Source organism: Telmatherina bonti, assembly GCF_933228915.1.
Source record: "Telmatherina bonti genome assembly, chromosome: 19".
NCBI classification, from domain to species: domain Eukaryota; kingdom Metazoa; phylum Chordata; class Actinopteri; order Atheriniformes; family Telmatherinidae; genus Telmatherina; species Telmatherina bonti.
In genome coordinates, this window is record NC_136617.1 from 9,107,850 (window position 1) to 9,127,935 (window position 20,086).

The following is a 20,086-nucleotide window of genomic DNA, read 5'->3' on the forward strand; positions in this document are numbered from 1 at the left end:
AAAAGTGAATAAATGAGGATCATCAAAATATGATCCACAGCAATACTTTCATACATTACATACTAAAAAATAACATAAAAAAGCCAATAAATTGAAATAAATTGAAATTTGATAAACTTTTTATTTTATTGAGGGCCGTGCGTCAGCTAGAATGCGTCATTTATGTTAACAAGCAGCAAATGAAAACATAAAGCCAAACATTGACGATTTTAGGGCAGCATCCAGCTAGTTTTTTGCGTAGATGTCAGTGTAAACTTACTATGCACTTAAACATAGTGCTAGAAGTAAAGTTAGTGCGCTAATTGAGACACACCCCATGGCTTTTTGATAATTACATGAAGGCTCACCAAGAAAAATCGGTTGGAAACAACTGCTTTAAATGACATTACCCTCATCAACATGCTTGTTATCATCAGGCATCTGGATGGATGATTATTTAAGAAGCAACATCAGCTTCTTCTGTAGAACCATCATTTAATTAGATATTTGTATGATGATTTCATAAAAGCTTCTAAAAATGGTCTTATAAGTTCTTGTAAACTGAAATTCACATTAAATATGTTTAAAATACATAATTATGACTATCTGCATTTGCTAGTACTTAATAGAATATTAAACAGCCACTGTCGATCTCCATTGCATCTAAATTCAGATGATTTTTTTCTGATTTCATGATAATTTAGCAAGTCTTGACTCTTTAATGTAGTGCAGGGTTGTCAGAATCCAGTCCTCGAGGGCCAGAATCCGGCAGGTCTTTGTTGTTTGTTTGTTTATTTACCTCCACCAATACAGCTGATTCAAACCAAATGGATCCAGCAGCTTCTTGTCAGCCTGTTTGAGTGTCGGTCAGGTGTGTGTTGGAGCATGAAGACAACAAAAACCTGCAGGATACTGGCCCTCCAGGACTGCAGTTTGACACCCCTGATGTAGTGTCTACTGTGTCTCTATTCATAGAGAAATAGAAACATTTATTTGAAGTAACACATTGTGACTCACTGCTTTTGCCTGTTACAGATTATTTTGAGCATTGTAGCAGCTTCATACAACAGTTATTCAAATAAATTAGAAATTTCTATAAAAAAGTTAATTTTACAAAATCTTTTTTTTTTTTGGACAGAAAATTTGCATTTATTTTGTAAAAACATTGTGAAGCTAAAAAAAGTAGAAGATTACAGGCTGGACTACAACACAACATAAAATTTGAACACTACAATTTACATAGATAGACTAAGATTAAAAAAAAAAAAATCAATGAACACATTTCATTCTGTTTAATGTGTGCTCATTCTTATGTGCATGCTTGTAAAGTCATTTTGTGTAGGTTTAATCCCAACAGCAATAGTTGTTCATGGTGTTGGTATCCATGTTTTTCTTAGTCTTACTTGATATTGGTGCTCCTTATGTTTGCCTACTTTCGTTTTCATCCGGTTGTCAAGGGTCACAGTCCTGCAGTGTTTCACTGCTGCAGCACACCTGACACACATCAGACTTTATTAGTAGACTTCTGGACAGCTTGACATTAAACTCTGAATAATAAAAAAAATAGAAACAAGAGCACAACTGAATGTCCTCAACTCTATATGATCACATTTTCTAAATGACCCATTTGATCACATCTACCTTCAGTTTCATTCATAGCCTGTGTGGACAGATTTAACCTAGATGTTAATGATGTTTGCCTCTGCCTAAATTCCTGTCAGCAAGTCTGAGACAATACATTTCCGTCTCAACTAGTGCCATTTGATAAGAGAGTCACGACACTCCTTTACTCTTTCCAAACACGCCAGCTGTGGAAGATGACATTCAGTTTGTCGTGCTTAAAGAAGCACAGGATGGAAAAGACTGGAAAACTGCAGCAGCTCCACCAGGCAGAGGAATCCTGTTCCTACACCAATGGAGTGTCACCAGGCACTGACATCAGCTGAAAAATATTAAATAGTTATTCATTTTTTAAAATCAAATCTTTTGATCCTCCTCTTTCTTTCTAAAAACTAATAACTCCCACATTTATCCAGCAGGACCAGGCTGTCTTTCCATTAATGCTGCTGCTACTGAGTCTTTGTCTCTTCCGGCATCTATAAATCCAACTAGATTAACTTATCAGTCTTAAAAAAAAGGCTAAATATGTAGTAATATTATCATGTATAGTTTACAACAATAAAGTAAAACCAGGCTTATAAATACAGCTATCACTCTACTAATCACTACAATCAGTACATGAGAACAAAAACTGCTAATAATTACAATAAATAAATGCAGTCTTACTGGCATTGTCTACAGAGACTGGAGTCTGGCTCCTGTTAGCTAACCACGGTTTAAACTACCACTAGCTTGTTAATTACACAACTAATTAACTAAAACTGGGTGAATGAAATAATACAGTTCACTTTATTTGTTGCAGAATATCCAGCTAATGACTAACAACGTCAACAAATGTCGTCATTTCAGCCACTTATCAAAGAAAATGCTTCCAAAGCACCGAGAATGAACAATGTGTGAACATTTGGATCCATCGACGGCTCCATGAACCACGTGACTTCCGAAAGTAGTGTCACCACTCTCATTATAGCACTCTGGTCTCAGCTCTCCACACGATATAGACGCAGCTACCAGAAAACCTAAATGAAACAACCGTTTATACCCTTTAACACTTATATTTACATTTTAAAAGCAGTTTAAAGTAGATAAATTTGGACTAAATGAAGTTCTGTTTTGTTCTGCTTGTGGTTCTTGCCAGAATCCACAGCGCAGCTGCTGGTGAGTTGAACTTCCACATTATTTTCTCTTTTAAAAACGAAACAGATTATTATCTGTCGGTCTATTTGTGTTTTATCAAAGGTTTACTTTGTTGATGAAGAAATAATGAATTTGAAGATGTAACTATCTTTTATAAAGCCAAGTATTATTCCACGGATTACTTTGCAACCGAGCAACGGGGTTATCTAACTTAATAGTGTGAAACTAAATGTTGGACCTGACTCTCTTATAACATCAAGCCTGAACAATTTTTAACAAACCTTCCTTTGGTTCGACTTCTGGTTAAAAAAAAAAGTTTCTTAAAAAGACATAAAATGAAACCAGAACATTTCTGTCAGACTGTAACACGTGTGTGTGTGAGAGGGGGTGTTTTTTAAATCCGAGGGGTAGCAGGTGTATCTTACTAATGAGAATAGTAAAGATCACTCATGTTTGAATATGATCATATGACAGCCCACAACCTAACATTACAGAGGCACCAGGACAGCACAAGGGTAGAATTAAGTAATTATTTGGCTAATTCTTAAAAGCTAGACCTTTTTCAAGATCATATAGTACTTATAAAGACAAATCATCCCAAATGCATCAACAGTAATCATGATAATCAGACTTTGTCTTATTTATAATTCATTATGGCCTCCAAGATGAATTATTCTCCTCTTTTTTTTTATTTTTATTTTTATTTTTTTATTAGAATAACTATTTTTCTTTGCAACATGAAGGTAGCTCATTTTGCTATCAGGTCCATGTTGCGATCACCATTTTTTTCAAAAGTAGAGTCTAAATGTGTTGTTAATGTGTTTCATTTTACTAAAGCCTCAATATTAGCCCCAAGAAGTAAAATTAAAAAAAAAAAAGAAAAAGAAAAACAACCAAAAGATAAATACTTGTCACTCTTCAAAACTGAAATCGCATGTAATTTGTTTCGGTGAAAAAAAAAGAAAAAAGGGAATCACATTAAAACTGAAAAATAAACTTCATTGGAACAGTGTTAGGAAAAACATGTTGCCCTTCAGAGATGTAAATAACTTAAAAGGAGACAACTCAAACTAGACAGAGGAAGCAAATAATAGACCTTATTGAAGGAATAGTCGCTCATTTATTGAACTCAGAAAGTTTACCTTTCCTGTGTAGACAAAGGGTGTCAGTTGTCAAAGAAAGTTGGTAAGAAAAGGCTTATCAGAAATATTTTACCCATTTAATATCCAACTTTATACTGGACACACATTCTAGACATAATTGTTGGAAATATTCAAGAATTTCATGAACATAGGTTTTTTTAATACAAGAATTTGTCTTTATTTTAGTTTAGAATACAGAAGATATGATCGTGATCAATTCATTTCTGCTGTTGTTTAACAATAATGCAATAAGAATTATGAAATTCTGAACACAGAAATCACACATCTATCTATTTGTTTTACAGTGACTCACTCTCTGAAGTATTTTGAGACTGCATCCTCACAAGTTTCAAACTTCCCAGAGTTTGTGGTTGTTGGGCTGGTTGATGATGTTCAGATGATTCATTATGACAGCAACACCAGGAAAACGGTGCCAAAACAGGACTGGGTGAATGAGGTAGCAGATCCACAGTACTGGGAGAGAAACACTGGATACTTTCTGAGTAACCAGCAGACCTTCAAAGCTGACATTGAAATTCTAAAGCAACTCTTCAATCAAACTGAAGGTTTGTTTCCGTTTCACTGTTTATTGGCAATGTTTGTTTTGTACAATAGTTTGTTACAAAGTGCGACATATCCCCCATCACACAGGCACACACACAAATATATCACATTACAATAAAGTTGTTTAGTTGTTTTACCGGTGAAGATTATTTTACTAGTTAAAACACAATCTGACTCTGCCCATAATTTACTGCACGGTTATAATGTTTTGTAGTTTTCAGCAACTAACATTATTAATAATAAATAATATATATTTATATATATATATATGTATGTATGTATGTATGTATGTATGTATGTATGTATGTATGTATGTATGTATATATGCCTGCCCCAAGGCCAGTCAAGGAGCCAGATTCAGATAACAGCTTTGTTTTGGGTCAAGCTAAGCTCCATTTGGCTCAGCTTTGAGTCCTGAATGGTCTCAGTCAGACTGCGAAATAGCCAAAATGGGGAGTGAATTTCCACCAAACCAAGCATCAGCTTCTCCCACCCACAGAAGAGCTCCAGAACCTCAACCAGCCTGCCAGTTCGGGCCAGACTGTCACCCAGTTCACGGTCCAGCTCTGTCACCGTATGAGTTTGAGTGCTGCTAGTTGCTCAGCATAGTCCATCACAGATATTCCAGAATTTGCAACACACCAGGAAACCACACAAACCAAACAGCAGAAACCCAGTTATCATAAATTAAATTGTGTAGAAATCCTCCACAGAAAGAAGCAGCAGACACATGACCTTCTTCACGTGTCCAGTCGCGTGGACTCCGTCAGGACCCGCGGGCTCCACTTCCCCTGTTATTCAGGAAAAAGCGATTTGATAAATATCCTTGAGAGACCAGCTGACCAGATCCATGACTTAAATTCGGAAAGAAATGGAGAAAGAGGCTCAGATAGATAGATTGACAAAATAAAGAAACAGCAGGGCAGAGTGGGAACTGGAGGGAGAGAAAAAGCCCACTGTGGATCAGTGGTCCGTTAACTCCAGCTGCTGCTATGAGTCACATCATGATAACATGAAATAATTTGAGAAGCTTACTATTTCTGTCATGGTTCTGTGTGTGTGCGCGCGTGTGTGCATGTTACTGAAGCTCACATAAAGATTATGTCCCCTTTAGTTGTTTAATAAACTGTATTTATGTAGCTACAGTGTTTCTGTGATGAAGGACTGTCAGGTTATTGTTTACATTTGGCTTTGAACTTTACCTAAACTTCCTGGAATATGAGCTCTTTTTATCTTAATCACACCTTCCTTTTGGAAAAATAAGAAAACAAATACATAACTAAGCTCGATATTAAAATGGTTTTCTGAAGTGCCCTCTATTTTTCTCTCTCAGGTGTTCACATTCTTCAGCGGATGGTTGGCTGTGAGTGGGATGATGAGACAGGAGAAGTTAAAGGATTATTTCAGCATGGTTATGATGGTGAAGACTTCATAACCTTTAACTGGCAGACACAGACATGGATTATACCAAAAAAACAAGGCGTCCATACCAAACACAAGTTGGACAGAAACATTGACTTCTGGGTAAATTACCATGCTGAGATTTGTCCTGTCTGGCTGAAGAAGTATGTGAACTATGGGAAGAGCTCTCTACTCCGAACAGGTAAAATCACGTAATCTGTTTCAGTTTAATGGACTCAGTGTTCATGTGTCTCTTCAATAAACCATACTCAGCCTGTTAGCGACGCTCCACTCTCCTCTGCTAAACTTTCTCTTTCCTTTTCTGTTCACTTTAACTACACTTGGAGTGATGTTGTATCTAATAACATTTAACCACAGAGCAAAGGTTCATAGTAAAAAAAAATATATGAAACTAAAATCGTGCTTTTATTAACGTGACGGCAACATTTTACATATCAGCAAGTAATGTAAAATTACTGAAGTATAATGCAAAAAAAACTGAAGATATCACTGAAGTTAGTGAAAAAACTGGTCATTTTTATGTGGCAAAAACTTGGATGAATTTTTCATGGATAAGTGAGAGGCGTGATGTGAGTTTTAGGGTGATCTGGTGGCGATTTAAAGGAACACTTTAGATTTTATGTACTGCTCAGTACTGTGCAGCTTATTGAAATGATGTAGAACTTTGGTTTTATTATTATATGACAGTTATGGTGAGTGGATGGCACACCATAATTTTATGAACACCGCCATTGTGTGGTGAATAAAGCACCAAAGTGTCTCTGAATGTGTCTCTTTCCGACAGAGAACACAGCAGCAGCACGTTCAAGCAGCTAGCAGACGTGCAGCGTTCTTTCCAGGCTGAAAAAGTGTGAAGGAAATCCAAAGAAAAAATGTTAAAATGGTGAAAACTGTGCAGAGAGAATTCTTTAAAGTTTATAAAGAAGCAGTAAAGTGTATTGCACAAATTTATTAGGTTTAACTCTAAACCCATATCCTTCTGAGCCACAGTCCTGCGTTGTAACCACGAGGCCGACTCCTCTTACACATGTGTTTGAGTGGAAGGAAATACAGAAAACTCTTCCATTGAGAAGTTGATGCATTTTACAATCTGTATGGCTACATGATGTTTTTTAATTCTTAATTAAATTATTCCTAATAACAGCATTCTACTGTGCCTTCACATAGAAATGATAATTTTGAATTGAAGTTTACATGAAAACACATTCTTACTTAATTCTGGTTTAGATTGGTGGATTGGGAAGGGTTCAGATTGGACAGGTGGACGTGATGTATTGAAATCTACCGGAAATAAACAAAGTTCACTTCCTGCTTCTCGTCTTTTTGGTCGTAACATGCAAAATTACGTAACAAGCAACAGTTTTGCCGCTATTTTGGTTATAATTTTGAAGTCGCAGCTCGATACTACCGTATTTTCATGACCATAAGGCGCACCGTACTAAAAGGCGCAGTCTCAGTTATGTGCTGCCTTTCTGTATTTAACACATACATAAGGCGCACCTGACCATAGGGCGCAGGTTTTATATACCGGCACAATCCACACTTCCCCCTTTAACATTCTCAATGCACACAAGCATACAAGTATGCCTTTTTAAAAATAGAGCGGGAGCAAAACCGAGTTTGGTTGTGCTTTATGTAAGTATTGATTACAAAGTACTAACATTTTTTAATCATCAATCAATCATCAATAGGCGCGGGCATGGTAAAACACACGGATAAAACGAGCACACAAGTGTGCGTATTTAAAAATAGACCGGGACCAAAACTGAGCTTGGTACTCACATTTTTCTTTACCGGTGATCGTCATCAGTCAAACCCATCAAAGTCCTCATCCTCTGTTTCTGAATTGGAACAGCTGCGCTAAATCTCCAGCAAACATGCGAGGTTCACTTTTTTCACTGTCAGACTCAGTTTCCGTGCCGTGCGGCTCCTCTGAAATGATGCCGGCTTTTGCGAAAGCGCGGACAACAGTGCCAGCAGACACGTTAGCCCAAGCGTCTGTCCTCCAACTCGGGCCACCTTGCCTTATGTCCACGGAAACTCAGCTGCGTCTTCTTTACCTGTCGGAGCTCGTTTTCTATCTTCCTCCACTTGCGAACCATCGATTCATTAATCTGAAATTCTCTCTCAGCTGCTCGATTTCCACGTTGCTTGGCGTAGTTGATGGCCTTCAGTTTAAACTGTGCTTCATAAGTGTGTCTTTTTGCCATTTTCAAGGTTGTTAGAAAAAGGTGTTCTGCATGACGCACATACCTGTTCTTTTATATGCGAGCAACGCCCACACTTCACCCTTTAACGTTCTCATGGTGTTCTTTACTACGTCCGATTACAACAACAACAACAACACGCACACAAAGGGCGCGCCACACATTTTTAAGAAAATCTAAGACTTTTATGTGCGCCTTATGGTCGTGAAAATACGGTACTTCACTTTTCATCCAACAGCTGAGGAGGAGAGGGAAGGTAGATTACTGAAGATGGTGGCAAAATAACGCAAGAAATATGTGCGTCATCGGTACGGTACAAGGTAACGAGCATGCGCAGAACGAGAGGAATTAACTTAGAGCGGAATTAACATTTACATGACAGAGGAATGAATCACTTTGGATTTAAAATGTTAATAAAGGAGCCACTTGCTTTGGAATTAAGTTTCATTCTGAATTGTCTTTTTAATTCAGAATTAGGTGTTTACATGGCCATTTTTCATCAGTTTAAAGCAGATTTAGCTTTTTATATGTTAATGTTAATCACTAGCCCCAGTACGTAACATCGCTTGTCTTACAGTACGTACGACTGACTCCCTTACACGCTCCGTCCTTGAGAATCGCAGTAGCTCACAGTACGTACGAATCGCTGTGTTAGCTGACAGTCTGTAGCTTGGCTCGACTCACCGTGGCTCTCTCTGCAGTCACTCCAGCTTTCTGACCGCTGGGAGAGCCGCTTCCTCACCTGAACTGCTGTTTTTTGTTGTTTTACTGGTTTGAACTAAGTTCTGTTGGTTTCGTTCGGCAGTCTGAGTGACGCCACTGGAAATGAAACAGTCTGCAGGGTGTTTGTCTTGAAAATAAAAAAAAAAATGATTCAGTTTCTCCGCAGTTTATTCTGAAGACAAACTACTACTTTAGTTACTTTCTGAGTGGAAGTTAATACAAACTAGTCAGAATCACATTAATAATTGAGATTATAAAATTTGTTTTATATATTTTTGCCTTATTGGGGAATAAATCTCAATGTCAAAAAATGAAAACTGTTGTTTTTTCTATTGCCAGAACTCAACTTTTATGTTTAATGTAACAATGTTACATTTAAAGTTGCATTTATCTTATATTTTATGTGTGAGCTAATGAGAAAAAAAGGATCAATTTTACCCCTTTGATATCTGACATGTTACGCTTTGATCTGTCGTCCTTTATTTTATCATGGATTATGTTCTTGCATCCATTTAAACTGGATTAATCAGTCAAAAATGGGAGCAGGTGAAGCTTGTTTGTGTGTATTTAGATTTTTGTGCACAATTTGTGTAACTGACTCACTGACTCAAATGAGTTAAAAGCTCAATTCACCTTGTTGAGTGACACCACTGTGTTTAGGAGGACCAGCATGGGCACATGCAGGCTATGAGACAACTCCCACAGTGATCCAGAGTGATGGTTGGTAGTATTAGTCGGACACTGCATACTGGTGCAGCCAGGTAAAGCAGTTTGGAGCTCAAGTCATTTTGCATAATGAGCTCAATACTGTTGGTGTTTTGCACAAACAACTCTTAATTTATTTTACATTGTGATGAACTTTAGGTATTACTTACATTTAGAAGGCAACTAAGTGAGGTGTTCTGTTCACAAAGTTCTGCAAAGTTCTAGCAGTCTCACTCATGGTTCAAAAGAATCAGCAATGCAACAACAGAATCAGCAATGCATGCTGGGTAGCTCCATCCACCAGTGCCAACAGACTACAATACATTAGTAAGTTTATATGCAATTTTGTCAATAATTTATTAATTGCATTGCAATAAATATGTTGTGTATAGTTCTAATGAAAATAAACAAATGATTGAAAGGTGCCCTAAGCTGCTTGTTTAAAATGGCAAAATAGAGGTACTGAGTTGCCTTGATTAACTAACGTTTGCAGATTGCAGTTATTTAATCGCTACTTTTTAGCACATTATTTTGAAGTCCTACGTATTTTATGTATTTCTATTATTGTTGCTCTTATTTCTTCTTACTGTTTCTTCAAGTTATCTAACTTCTGTTTTTTAAACTCCAGTGTTTTCCTTATGAGGATCCTGCACGCTGGGGGTCCTGCCTGTTTGGTCTGGGGGCTGTTGCCATGGCGACTGCTCATGTTTGGGTGGCCTGGGGTCCAGCACTGCAGCTTTACGGCTGTGGGTCTGGGCCCTTGGCTGCCTGGGAGTTGGGCAGTTGCTGTGGCGGTGCCCCTTATGATCATGCAGGGACTGGCTCCTGGTGTGGATGGATCCCTAGGTATCATTTCCTCACATCAGCATCAAGTCAGACGTTTATCACTTAATTTAATGTTTTATCTGTTTTATTACTTATACCTGTGTTCAGTTAAAGAGACAGTATTCAGGGAATGATGTTATTTGGCGAATGTGGGGGTGTGGGGTGTGGTTGCTGTCTGTCTTTGTGTGTGTATGAGTGTGTGGAAAGAGCTTGTGTCTTTATTGTTTTTAAATGTCTTAATATTTACTGTTTGTTTTAATCCTTTTGACTTGGTTTTATCTTGTAAAGCACTTTGTGTTGCCTGAGGCATGAAAAGTCCTCAAGAAATAAAGTTTAATTTGATTTTATTTGATTTAAAGAGGAGTTAAGTGCTGAAATTTGGCGGAATAATAAAAACAAAGAAGAAAGAGAAACAGGAACGCAGTGATGAATCACATTCACACTGAATATAGTTCATTATGATAAATAACTAAAAGGATTATTTTTATTCTTCAGAGCTTCCTTCAGTATGTGTCCTGCAGAAACCTTCCTCCTCTGTGATCAGATGTCACGCTACAGGTTTCTACCCCAACAGAGCTGAAATATTCTGGAGGAAAGATGGAGTGGAGATTCATGAGGGGGTGGACAAAGGAGAGATCCTCCCCAACAATGATGGAACCTTCCAGATGAGTGTTGATGTGGATCTTTCATCAGAGACACCTGAAGACTGGACGAGGTACGAGTGTGTGTTTCAGCTCTCTGGAGTCAAAGAAGATCTCATCACCAACCTGGTGAAGCCGAGTGATGGTAAGAATACAGGATAATGAAGTAAAACTATAAAATGTAAAAACCTTTTTTACTCTCTTCATTTATTTAGTATTTTGCTGTTACATGTTATTTTTTCTATGTTGTTACTTTAGTTTGGGTGTTTTCTGATTAAAGCTGGGGCAGAAAATGTGGAGTTAGCAAGGTTTAAAAGTGGTGCCCTATCTTAATTCCCCCCCCCCGGCTTTGCTCCTTGCTTACCTCTGCCAAGGAAGTTAGATGTTTGTCTTTAGATAACTCAAAAAGTTATGGATGGATTTTAATTAAATTTTCAGGAGTTGTTTGAAATATGAAAATGAAGAACTGATTTAATTTTGGTGGTGATCCAGATCACTGTTTGGATCCAAGAACTTTTTAAAGGCCTTGGAGGAGGTTTGCGCTCTCCAAGTGCTTTTCTAGTTCGCAGCTTTTTCCACCAACGATTTTCTCTTTCTCGGCTGTTTAGCAGGAGGAGGGAAATAAACCGAGCCAGAAATCCTTCCTGCATTTTCTCAGCCATGTTTGCCTTCTGAGTTTCTTCTTCACTACTTTGTATTTTCATCCTAACACGCTATTTATATTCAGGGTGTGGCTATCAGGTATGCACTGCTGGAGGGGGAGGAGGGGAGCCGCGAGAAGAAGCTTACGAAATATAAGAAATGGATAACTTCAATTCGGTCTGAACGTTTGGATTGGTCAGAGTTTTTACAGATTTACAGTAAACTGAGGCGTCTAACTATATTTCTTATTGTTCATGATTACAAACTGTACAGACTGCTATCAGGACGAGGAACCACTTCACCCAGAGTAAAATGTCTCTGAGCAAGGTTACCTACCCCAGCTTTAGCTGCCTCTGTGTTTGTTGTAATTTAAACCAGTGTGATCTTGAGCTGATCTTGGATTTGAAATTTATATTTATACCTTTACATAAGAATATAAAACAGCATAATCTGTTTTTCCTCCATACAGACTGTAATAAACTTCCCAACAGACAGTAATAATGTACATTATTATAACTGTCTTCAGAAAAACAGTAGTTATAATGTTTATGTCAAACAGTGATGTTTCACTATGTTTCTGTTAAAGTTAAGATTTTAAATTTATTATTAATCGAAAGTTTTCTCAGCATCTTCCTTATTTTTATCTTATGCCTGAAATTTTTTCTCAAACACTCAGATGTCTAGAATGGCATTGATAAACATGATTTAATCATGCAGAGATTTAACAGAGTGAATACTTTTGTTTCTGATTCTCCAGGTTTCCCCACTGGTCCTGTCATCGGAGGTGTTTTGGTTCTGCTTGTCCTGGTTGTCGGTGTTGTTGGAGTTCTGTACTGGAGGAGAAAAAATAATGGTGAGAAACAAAATTATTGTTGTTTTTTTTTTTTTTTTCCAGAAAACTTGTTTTACTTGTATATAACGTCCTATTGGAGAAAATGCTGTTATGATTTATTCAATAAGTGGTGCTTTTGATAATTCACAGTCAATAGAATATTTATAGTTCTATGGACATTATTCTGTTGACAAACAATATTTTGCAAATAGTTCTAAAAGTTTTCCAGGATTTGAAAAAGCGCAACATGAATATTTTGACAATTTAAATAGTCAGTTTTTATCTGTTCTTGTGACATTTATGTTATTTCAAGTTTTTAGTATCGTTTTATCTAAATAAGACATGAAAATGGTTAGAAATAAAGACGTTATTACCCTTTTTTTAACATGAAAGGTTTTTTTGTTTGCAGCTTTCGACCCTTCTTCCACTTCTGATGATTCAGATGTGAGTACATTATTACATTATAATCTACCAAAACTGTTCATGTTGTTTCAGGGGAATTTACATGTAGTCATGTTGTTATCTGATGTTTTAGATTGAAAAAGTTATTTTCTTGAGGAAGAATGAAGTGAATCTCAGAAAATAACTGTTCAAATATTTCTGTTTTCAATTTTCTCAACAGGGGACCAACACACAGCTGATGAACTAGAACAGTGGGGGGCAACTCCGGTCCTGGAGGGACCAATCCTTAAAGTGTTCGGAGTTTTTCTTCTGCAACACACCCGACACGCATCAGACTTAATAAGCATGCACATGTCTGCTAATTACCCATTGACATGAATCAGGTGTGTTGCAGCAGGAAAACTGAACACTTGCAGCAGGACTACAAATGACTCAGACTGCAACTCATCAAGCACTGGAGTTGGTCATACCTGCTGCTCCCTACGAAGGAGTGAAAGTACCGTAGTTGTTTGTGATGGTTTAGCCTTGTGATGGCCACTCAAAATGTTTTTCTAAAACACAATATAAGCTTTATGACTAGCGATCTGTCCATAGTGTACCTGTCTCTGGCCTGATGATCGCTGGGACAAACTCCAGCCCCCCAAACTTTTTAAATGCCAATTTGCCTCATTGATAAATGGAAAAAGACAATGAACCAGCTTTAAGCAGCACGGTACTTCTCTGTAGAGATGCAGGCGTTTGTGAAGAATGTATGTGAACAAAATGTGACACTTTGTCATTCATGTATCAGAGGGTTTAAGCTGGAATATAATTATGATTTTTTTTCTGAACTTGAGAGAAAAAAGTTGGAAAATTGTAGAAGAGAGTTAAACTTGGAGACATGATGGAACTTCATGTTAGGTAGTTTCAGGATTCCTTCCATTCCAGCTTACCTGTAAGAATAAAGAAGACAGAATTTTTAATCTTAAAGTTTTACTCATTCTTTACTCAAATTTAAAAAAATAAAATTTGTCATGTATAGCCTACTGGCCAAATTCTTAAAAACTAGGAAGATAAAGAGTCTTTGGTGTCATCATGTGGAGAAACAACCATGTTGTTTTTTTTCTTCCTGGTCTGTTTGCCAAAATGTGCAAGTCATGTCAGAGCTGGATGCCAAATACACAAAGAAGAAACTTAACTCACCATCACGTGATTTTCTCAGAAATGAGCTCAGAGGGAGGAGCTGTTTCAGCCCAGTGGTGGAGCTCTAACTCTGCTTCTGACTGAATAGAAACTGTACGTTCGCTCTGCTGAACTGTTGTTACCTCGTGTTTATTCAGTTCCATTGCAAACCAGAAAAGCAGCTTCTGGGTTAGACAGAGAAACAGAAAATGTTATTCATTTAAAGTTAACACAGTGTGAATCACTACTTCTGCGTGTTCCAGGTCATTTTCAGGATTGTAGCAGCATCATAGATTAATAATCTGAAAGATTACATTGGTATATTTATTCCTCTTTAGATAATCTGCCTGGATGGTGTCTGTTGTCCGTAGTGAGCCACCATACCAGGGCGTAACAACACTGTTGGCAGATTATTATGGGATGTCATTGTCCTCCTGGCCAGCATGTTTTCCTGTTAAAAGGAGTTTACAGCTGCAGCTCAACCTGTTGTCGTCCTCCTTCCTTACCATGACAAAGTACCTATACTCTCCATTCTGAAACATTTTCTACCATATCCATTTGTCACCTTTTACCTCTATCGTTTATTCTGATGAGTTAAACAAACCTAACTATACTAATAATAAATCTCAATATAATAGACTATTTATCACTCGTACTTCATATTAATATGTAAAAATACTACAATGTCAGTGTTCTAGAAAATCTTTGACAATATAAAGATGAAACAGATCTATAACTGATATTCCATATAAAAAATAACCACACTGGAAATGCTCTAATCTAAATTAAACTGGAATGTCGAAATGTTTAAAGAATGTGCATTCTTGTACTGTCACTGTATTGAAGGTTTGACCCTTTAGAGCCCAAGCTAAATAAAAAGTGGGCAGAAAAGTCTCTTTTCCTTTTTCTTTTTTTTTTTTTTTTTTAAATCTGAATTTCTTATTTGACTGTTAAACAAAAAGTTATTGCATATTTATGATATTTACCTTTTATTACCAGATAATAAGTAATTATTTTTTTTAGATATTCTTCTGCTGCCTGGTATCCATTAAGGACAGAAGACAAGTATCAGTATGTATCAGTTGTACACAAGTATTGTGTACAAGAAGGTTTTTATTATAAAGTGATGCCAAATGTCTCAGAAACCGTTTTATCAGTTATGATACATTTGGTATTGTATGGTTAATAACTGCAGTTTTGTTTTTTGTTATTTATGTTGTTGCTATTTGTGTGTTTCTTAGTTTTTCTTCCGATGTTTGTTTGCTTTTTTCTTTCTAACAGAGGCGTAAAATGCCTGTACAGGTACAAGCTGGTCTTTCTATTGTACTGATTTGTCTTTTTTCTTTTTAATCTTGTCCTGTATAAATTTAATTTAATTTTATTTTTTGTTTATTTCAATCTCTTCTTTGTGCCTTGCTGCAATAATTTTCTTTTTTTCCTCTGAGGCACTTTTAATGATCTTGCACATAAAAAGTTCCCTACTTTGTTTTTATTATTGGCTCCAGCAAATAAACTGCTGACACTGCATGTGAATCATTTTGTTGTTTTTCTTTGACTCAGTATTATATCATCTGTACATGTGATAAGATTATAAACACTCTTTCACAATGTATTTTTATTCCATCTTCACTTGTTAGATTTTGTCAAGGTTATCAAAAGCTCAACTGGCTATAATTTAAGCAGATAAGACTTAAACAGCAAATTTGCAGTTAGAAACATCTCAGTGGCTCAAAAAGGGATTTACTCCTCCCAACATTTTACTCTTTTATTTACAATATGAATAATATTTAATCTATACTCTCAATAATCTTTACAGAGGATTCCATGTAAAAAATATGAATGAAAAGAACCTCAAATTGATTAATTGAAATGGAAAAACAAAAAATAATAAATTATCAAAGATTAAAAGTTGTTAAACTGTTCCCCAAACCAAGAGAGGCCCTGATTAAGAAACCTGGATCTAAAATCCATGACAAGACATCAGGATTGTTAACAAATGATATAAGAGTAAATGTCATCCCAGATCTTCCTTCCATCTGTTTCACTGCCCTCAAAGCCACTATTATATTTATTGTTACTGAGTTGATGGAATAACTCTTTAAATGACATGGTCTAGAAAAAGAAAAAACAGAAGCACATTTAAGAGAAGTCATCCAGACACTTCTGAAAATGTGTAAGAATTTGTCATGAGATGAAGTTGTTCTGTTGTCTTTTTAGTTCCAGTTTCCTTCTGTATTTAGTAGTTTTCCATGTTTAGCTCACTCATGTCTTGTTTCCTGTTTTGTCCAACGTTCATTAGTTCACCTGGTTTCAATAGTCCATTCAATACACCTGTGTCTTGTTCTGTTTCTGTCTGTATTTATACCACTTGGTTTCTGTTGTCAGTGTTGGTTCATTGTCTGTAGTTGTCCTGTCTTCTGTTCAGTTTCTTTTGAGGATTAAATCTTGTTCCTGCCTCTCTGTCCTGCGATTATGTCCCCACACCTCCACATACTATGATAAGTAACTCTGTTTTTCATACTTTCAGATGCCATTCTCTGTTGCAGGGATCACCAATCCTGGTCCTCGAGGTCTGGTGTCCTGCAGGTTTTCCAAGTGTCCCTGCTGGAACACACCTGATTCAAATCAATGTGTATTGATCAGACATGTGCAGAGCTTGTATGAGTCTTGAGACTTTCCAGCAGGATTGCTTGAATTCAAAGTGGCAAAGTAACATTTTATTGAGTATCACATTTCAGTTGTGAACGCTAAATTTCATTTTCTCCTCTTTTTTCTGCTTGTATCTGGGTGAGACAAAGGCTAAACAAAACACCTTCAAGTACTGGAACATAAATGTAACACACATGTAAGGGTTACCTAATGTGTCCCAAAAACTCAGAACAATGTGGTCCAGTCGACAAGTGGAGGATCTACGAGCAGATTTCTTGGTTTTTTGGGGAAGGCAGATGCATGTCTTGTACTGACCCATACACAGCTGTTTCAGGACCATAATTCAAGAATTTGCTGCTCTTCTGGGGGCAGAGTTGGATATTATTTTACAACAGTTTTGCATGAAAAATTACCCACCAAACATTATCCTGTAAACGTGCCACAGCATGAAGGACTCGGCGTGGTACAGCTTGTTTTGAAGCGTTGCTGCTTCGTATTGCTGCTTAATTATTGCAAAGATCAGCTGTTTCTGTGAAACGCCACATTTTAATTTTAAAATGTTTATTTCCTCACAGCTTTTAGGGTTTCTGACTTCCTGTAATAGTGAGGGAGGAGTGACTTGAACCTTGGTGTGACCAGCCTCACTTTTAAATGCAAACATGGAAACATGGCTGTGACAACTTCAGCTGGTCTTTAGGTAAACATGCAAGTCTTTCTGTCAGTACTGGGGAAGTCTCCTCACCTCTCCCATGTTTTTTATATTCATGCAGCAAATTGTGTGTTAAGCTCAGTTTCCAATCATTTCTCCACAAACTAAAATGGTTTTAGCTGCATTTCTGTACAGGAATAAAGTATGTTTATTAAATGTGTCAAATTAACTGATTTTTAAGGCAACAATGTTCCTGAGATCAATATCCTGCTTCTAGACATGGGAAAGATGGCGCATGATATTCCTTCAGGGGTTAATAATTCATTTAATTTAAATGAATTATTTTTGTTATCAAATAACTGCCTTGTCTTTATGGTAAGTCTTTTTTTCCTGTGTTTGTTACCTGCATGCTTCACTGTTTTTCCCTGTAAATATTAAGTAGTGTGAAATGCTGCTATGTGTATGTAGCCTTAACCCTTTATATTTTTCTAAAGTTGTGGATTTTTATTAAAGTTGACATTTTTTCATCTTTGCCAGAGACAAGTTTTTCTTTTTTATTATTATTTAATGTTTTTTTTTTTTTAAATGTCATTGTTTACTGTTTGTTAATTAGTTCATCACTCACTGTGGAATAATTGTTGTGATGCAGGTTTGCAGGAATTTACACATAAAGAAAAAAATAAGGGATATTTGTCTCTGACTACTAAAGCATCAAAACACGATATTTACATTTATTAGAAAAATAAAAATGCAAGCAGATTTACAAACTGGGAGAATATTATGAAATATTTCTATTTTGCCTCCATTATGCAACACATTTGCTCTGGTGGAAAGATGTATGAATGACTTAATCTAAACAGATTCTCTGAAAATGACCCAAAGTTATCATTTTCCTGTTCAATACTGAAACGCAACATACAAAGATTTGGTTTGATCTATATTTATACAAGAAAACAGAAACAAAAAGATAAGTGTGATGGATTTATTATATACAAACATATAAACATCAAATTGCTTTCAAATGTTTATATAGTTTTGAAATGTTTTTATTGCAGTGAATATCACTTCAATAACGCCTGGGAACGCCTCGGGATCCCCCCAGCAGAGCAGGCAAATGGGACTGGGGAGAGGAAAGTCTGGGCTTCCCTGCTTAGACTGCTGCCTCCACAACCCGACCCATCGGTAGAGAATGGATGAATATCACTTCAGCATGTTTACGTCTCTTCAGGGAGGAAAAGTGTTGCTTCTTTTGTTAACTAACATTTAAACATCTCAGCAGGAAATTCTACTAATATCAGATAAAAATGTTTGTTAATCTCCCTTTTCCCCTGCATGAATAACAATTTATTAATATTCCAGATTATATGAAAAAAATGACACAATTTCCAGATTAATTCATGCGGTGTGACGGCGATGATGTTGCTTCTTGTTTCACAGCAAACTTCATCCATCAAGCTGAGGAGACAACGGCAGCACGGTGGCGTAGTGGTTAGCACTTCGGCCTCGCTGGTTTGAGCCTCAGCTGGGGTGGCCTTGCTGAGTGGAGTACTCTGACAAGTCCTGCACGTTAGGTTAACTGATCACTTGTCACATGTAAGTTGCTTTGGAGAAAAGTGTCTGCCATATGACTGTAAAATAGAATAGACCAACATAGATACAAATTAGACAAAACAGAAAATAATCATATAAATGTTTGAGGAGTTCCTTTCAGCAAAGCAGCTTACTGATTATGTCATATTAAAAGCTAAAAAATAAGTGTTAGTCAAGAACTGTCCAAACGTATTAGTGCATTTATCCAGTTAATATCATTTAATATAGTTGGCACATCATGTGATAATGTATACTCTGATCTATGTAGCGGTTACAATATGTCACAGAGGTATTACAGTTATTTAGAAATTCTTTAAGAGTTTTTTAAAACCTGATTAGCTTAACAAATAAACAACTTACTCAGTGTAGTTGTATTTCCATCTCACTCTCAGCGCAGTCAACAGCTATAAAATCACAGACATTGTTCATTTACTTTCTGCTCTGAACTTTATCTTAAACAAACATCTACTAAAAATCAGTGTACAAATGTTAATATATTCATTTCAAAGCTATCCAGAATACATGCTAGTCTTCTGCAATTCATTCAAGATCAGTGGACACAGAAATTACTTACGAGACGGGACGAGACGCCTGGCTGAAAAAAGAAAAAAAACATTATTTAGGTTGTCACAGTTCAAATACTTTTAATTTTGATCTTATATTACCATCACATCACTTGTCAGTATAGCATGATGGGTATTAAATTTCCTTTATTTTCCTTTATTTGTTTTTATTTTTGCCAGTTACAGAACATCTCTAATCAAAATACTGAAAAAGGAAAAAAAAAAAAAGTTTTCATTAATTTTCTCCACAATTAGTCAAATTAATTTGTTGTGGGGGGCTGGAGTTAATCCCAGCAGTAATCAGGCGAGAAGCAGGGTACAGCATGGACAGGTCGCCAGTCCATCACAAGCCCAACACAGAGAGACAAGCAACCATTCACACTCACATTCATACCTGGGGAGAACTTAGAGTATTAATCAACTTAATATGCATGTCTTTGGACAAGGAGAACATGCAAACCCCACACAGAAAGACCACTGTTCAAACCTCCCCCTTCGGCCGAGCATCGAAGCAGCAACCTTCTTGCTGTGAGGCCAAAAACAGAAGTACTCTCACCTTTCTTCTTTTTGTAAATAATGCATCCAATCACAGCGCTGACGACGAGGACCAGTGCAGCAATGATGACGATGAAT

At 36.7% G+C, this 20,086-nt stretch overlaps 1 protein-coding gene across 1 annotated transcript in view; it reads left to right on the top strand.

Moving 5' to 3' along the window:
* The window catches only part of LOC306770407 (major histocompatibility complex class I-related gene protein-like), a gene marked incomplete at both ends in the record, with an annotated part of 14,135 nt that extends 1,047 nt beyond the window's left edge, over nucleotides 1-13,088 (top strand). The window contains 6 exons of the mRNA XM_079259267.1: nucleotides 4,184-4,444; nucleotides 5,776-6,045; nucleotides 10,820-11,110; nucleotides 12,365-12,460; nucleotides 12,849-12,883; nucleotides 13,062-13,088. Of these exons, the coding sequence (XP_079115393.1) occupies nucleotides 4,184-4,444; nucleotides 5,776-6,045; nucleotides 10,820-11,110; nucleotides 12,365-12,460; nucleotides 12,849-12,883; nucleotides 13,062-13,088 (980 nt within the window). The remainder of the gene's footprint in view (nucleotides 1-4,183; nucleotides 4,445-5,775; nucleotides 6,046-10,819; nucleotides 11,111-12,364; nucleotides 12,461-12,848; nucleotides 12,884-13,061) is intronic.
* Between the last annotated feature and the right edge of the window lie 6,998 nt (nucleotides 13,089-20,086).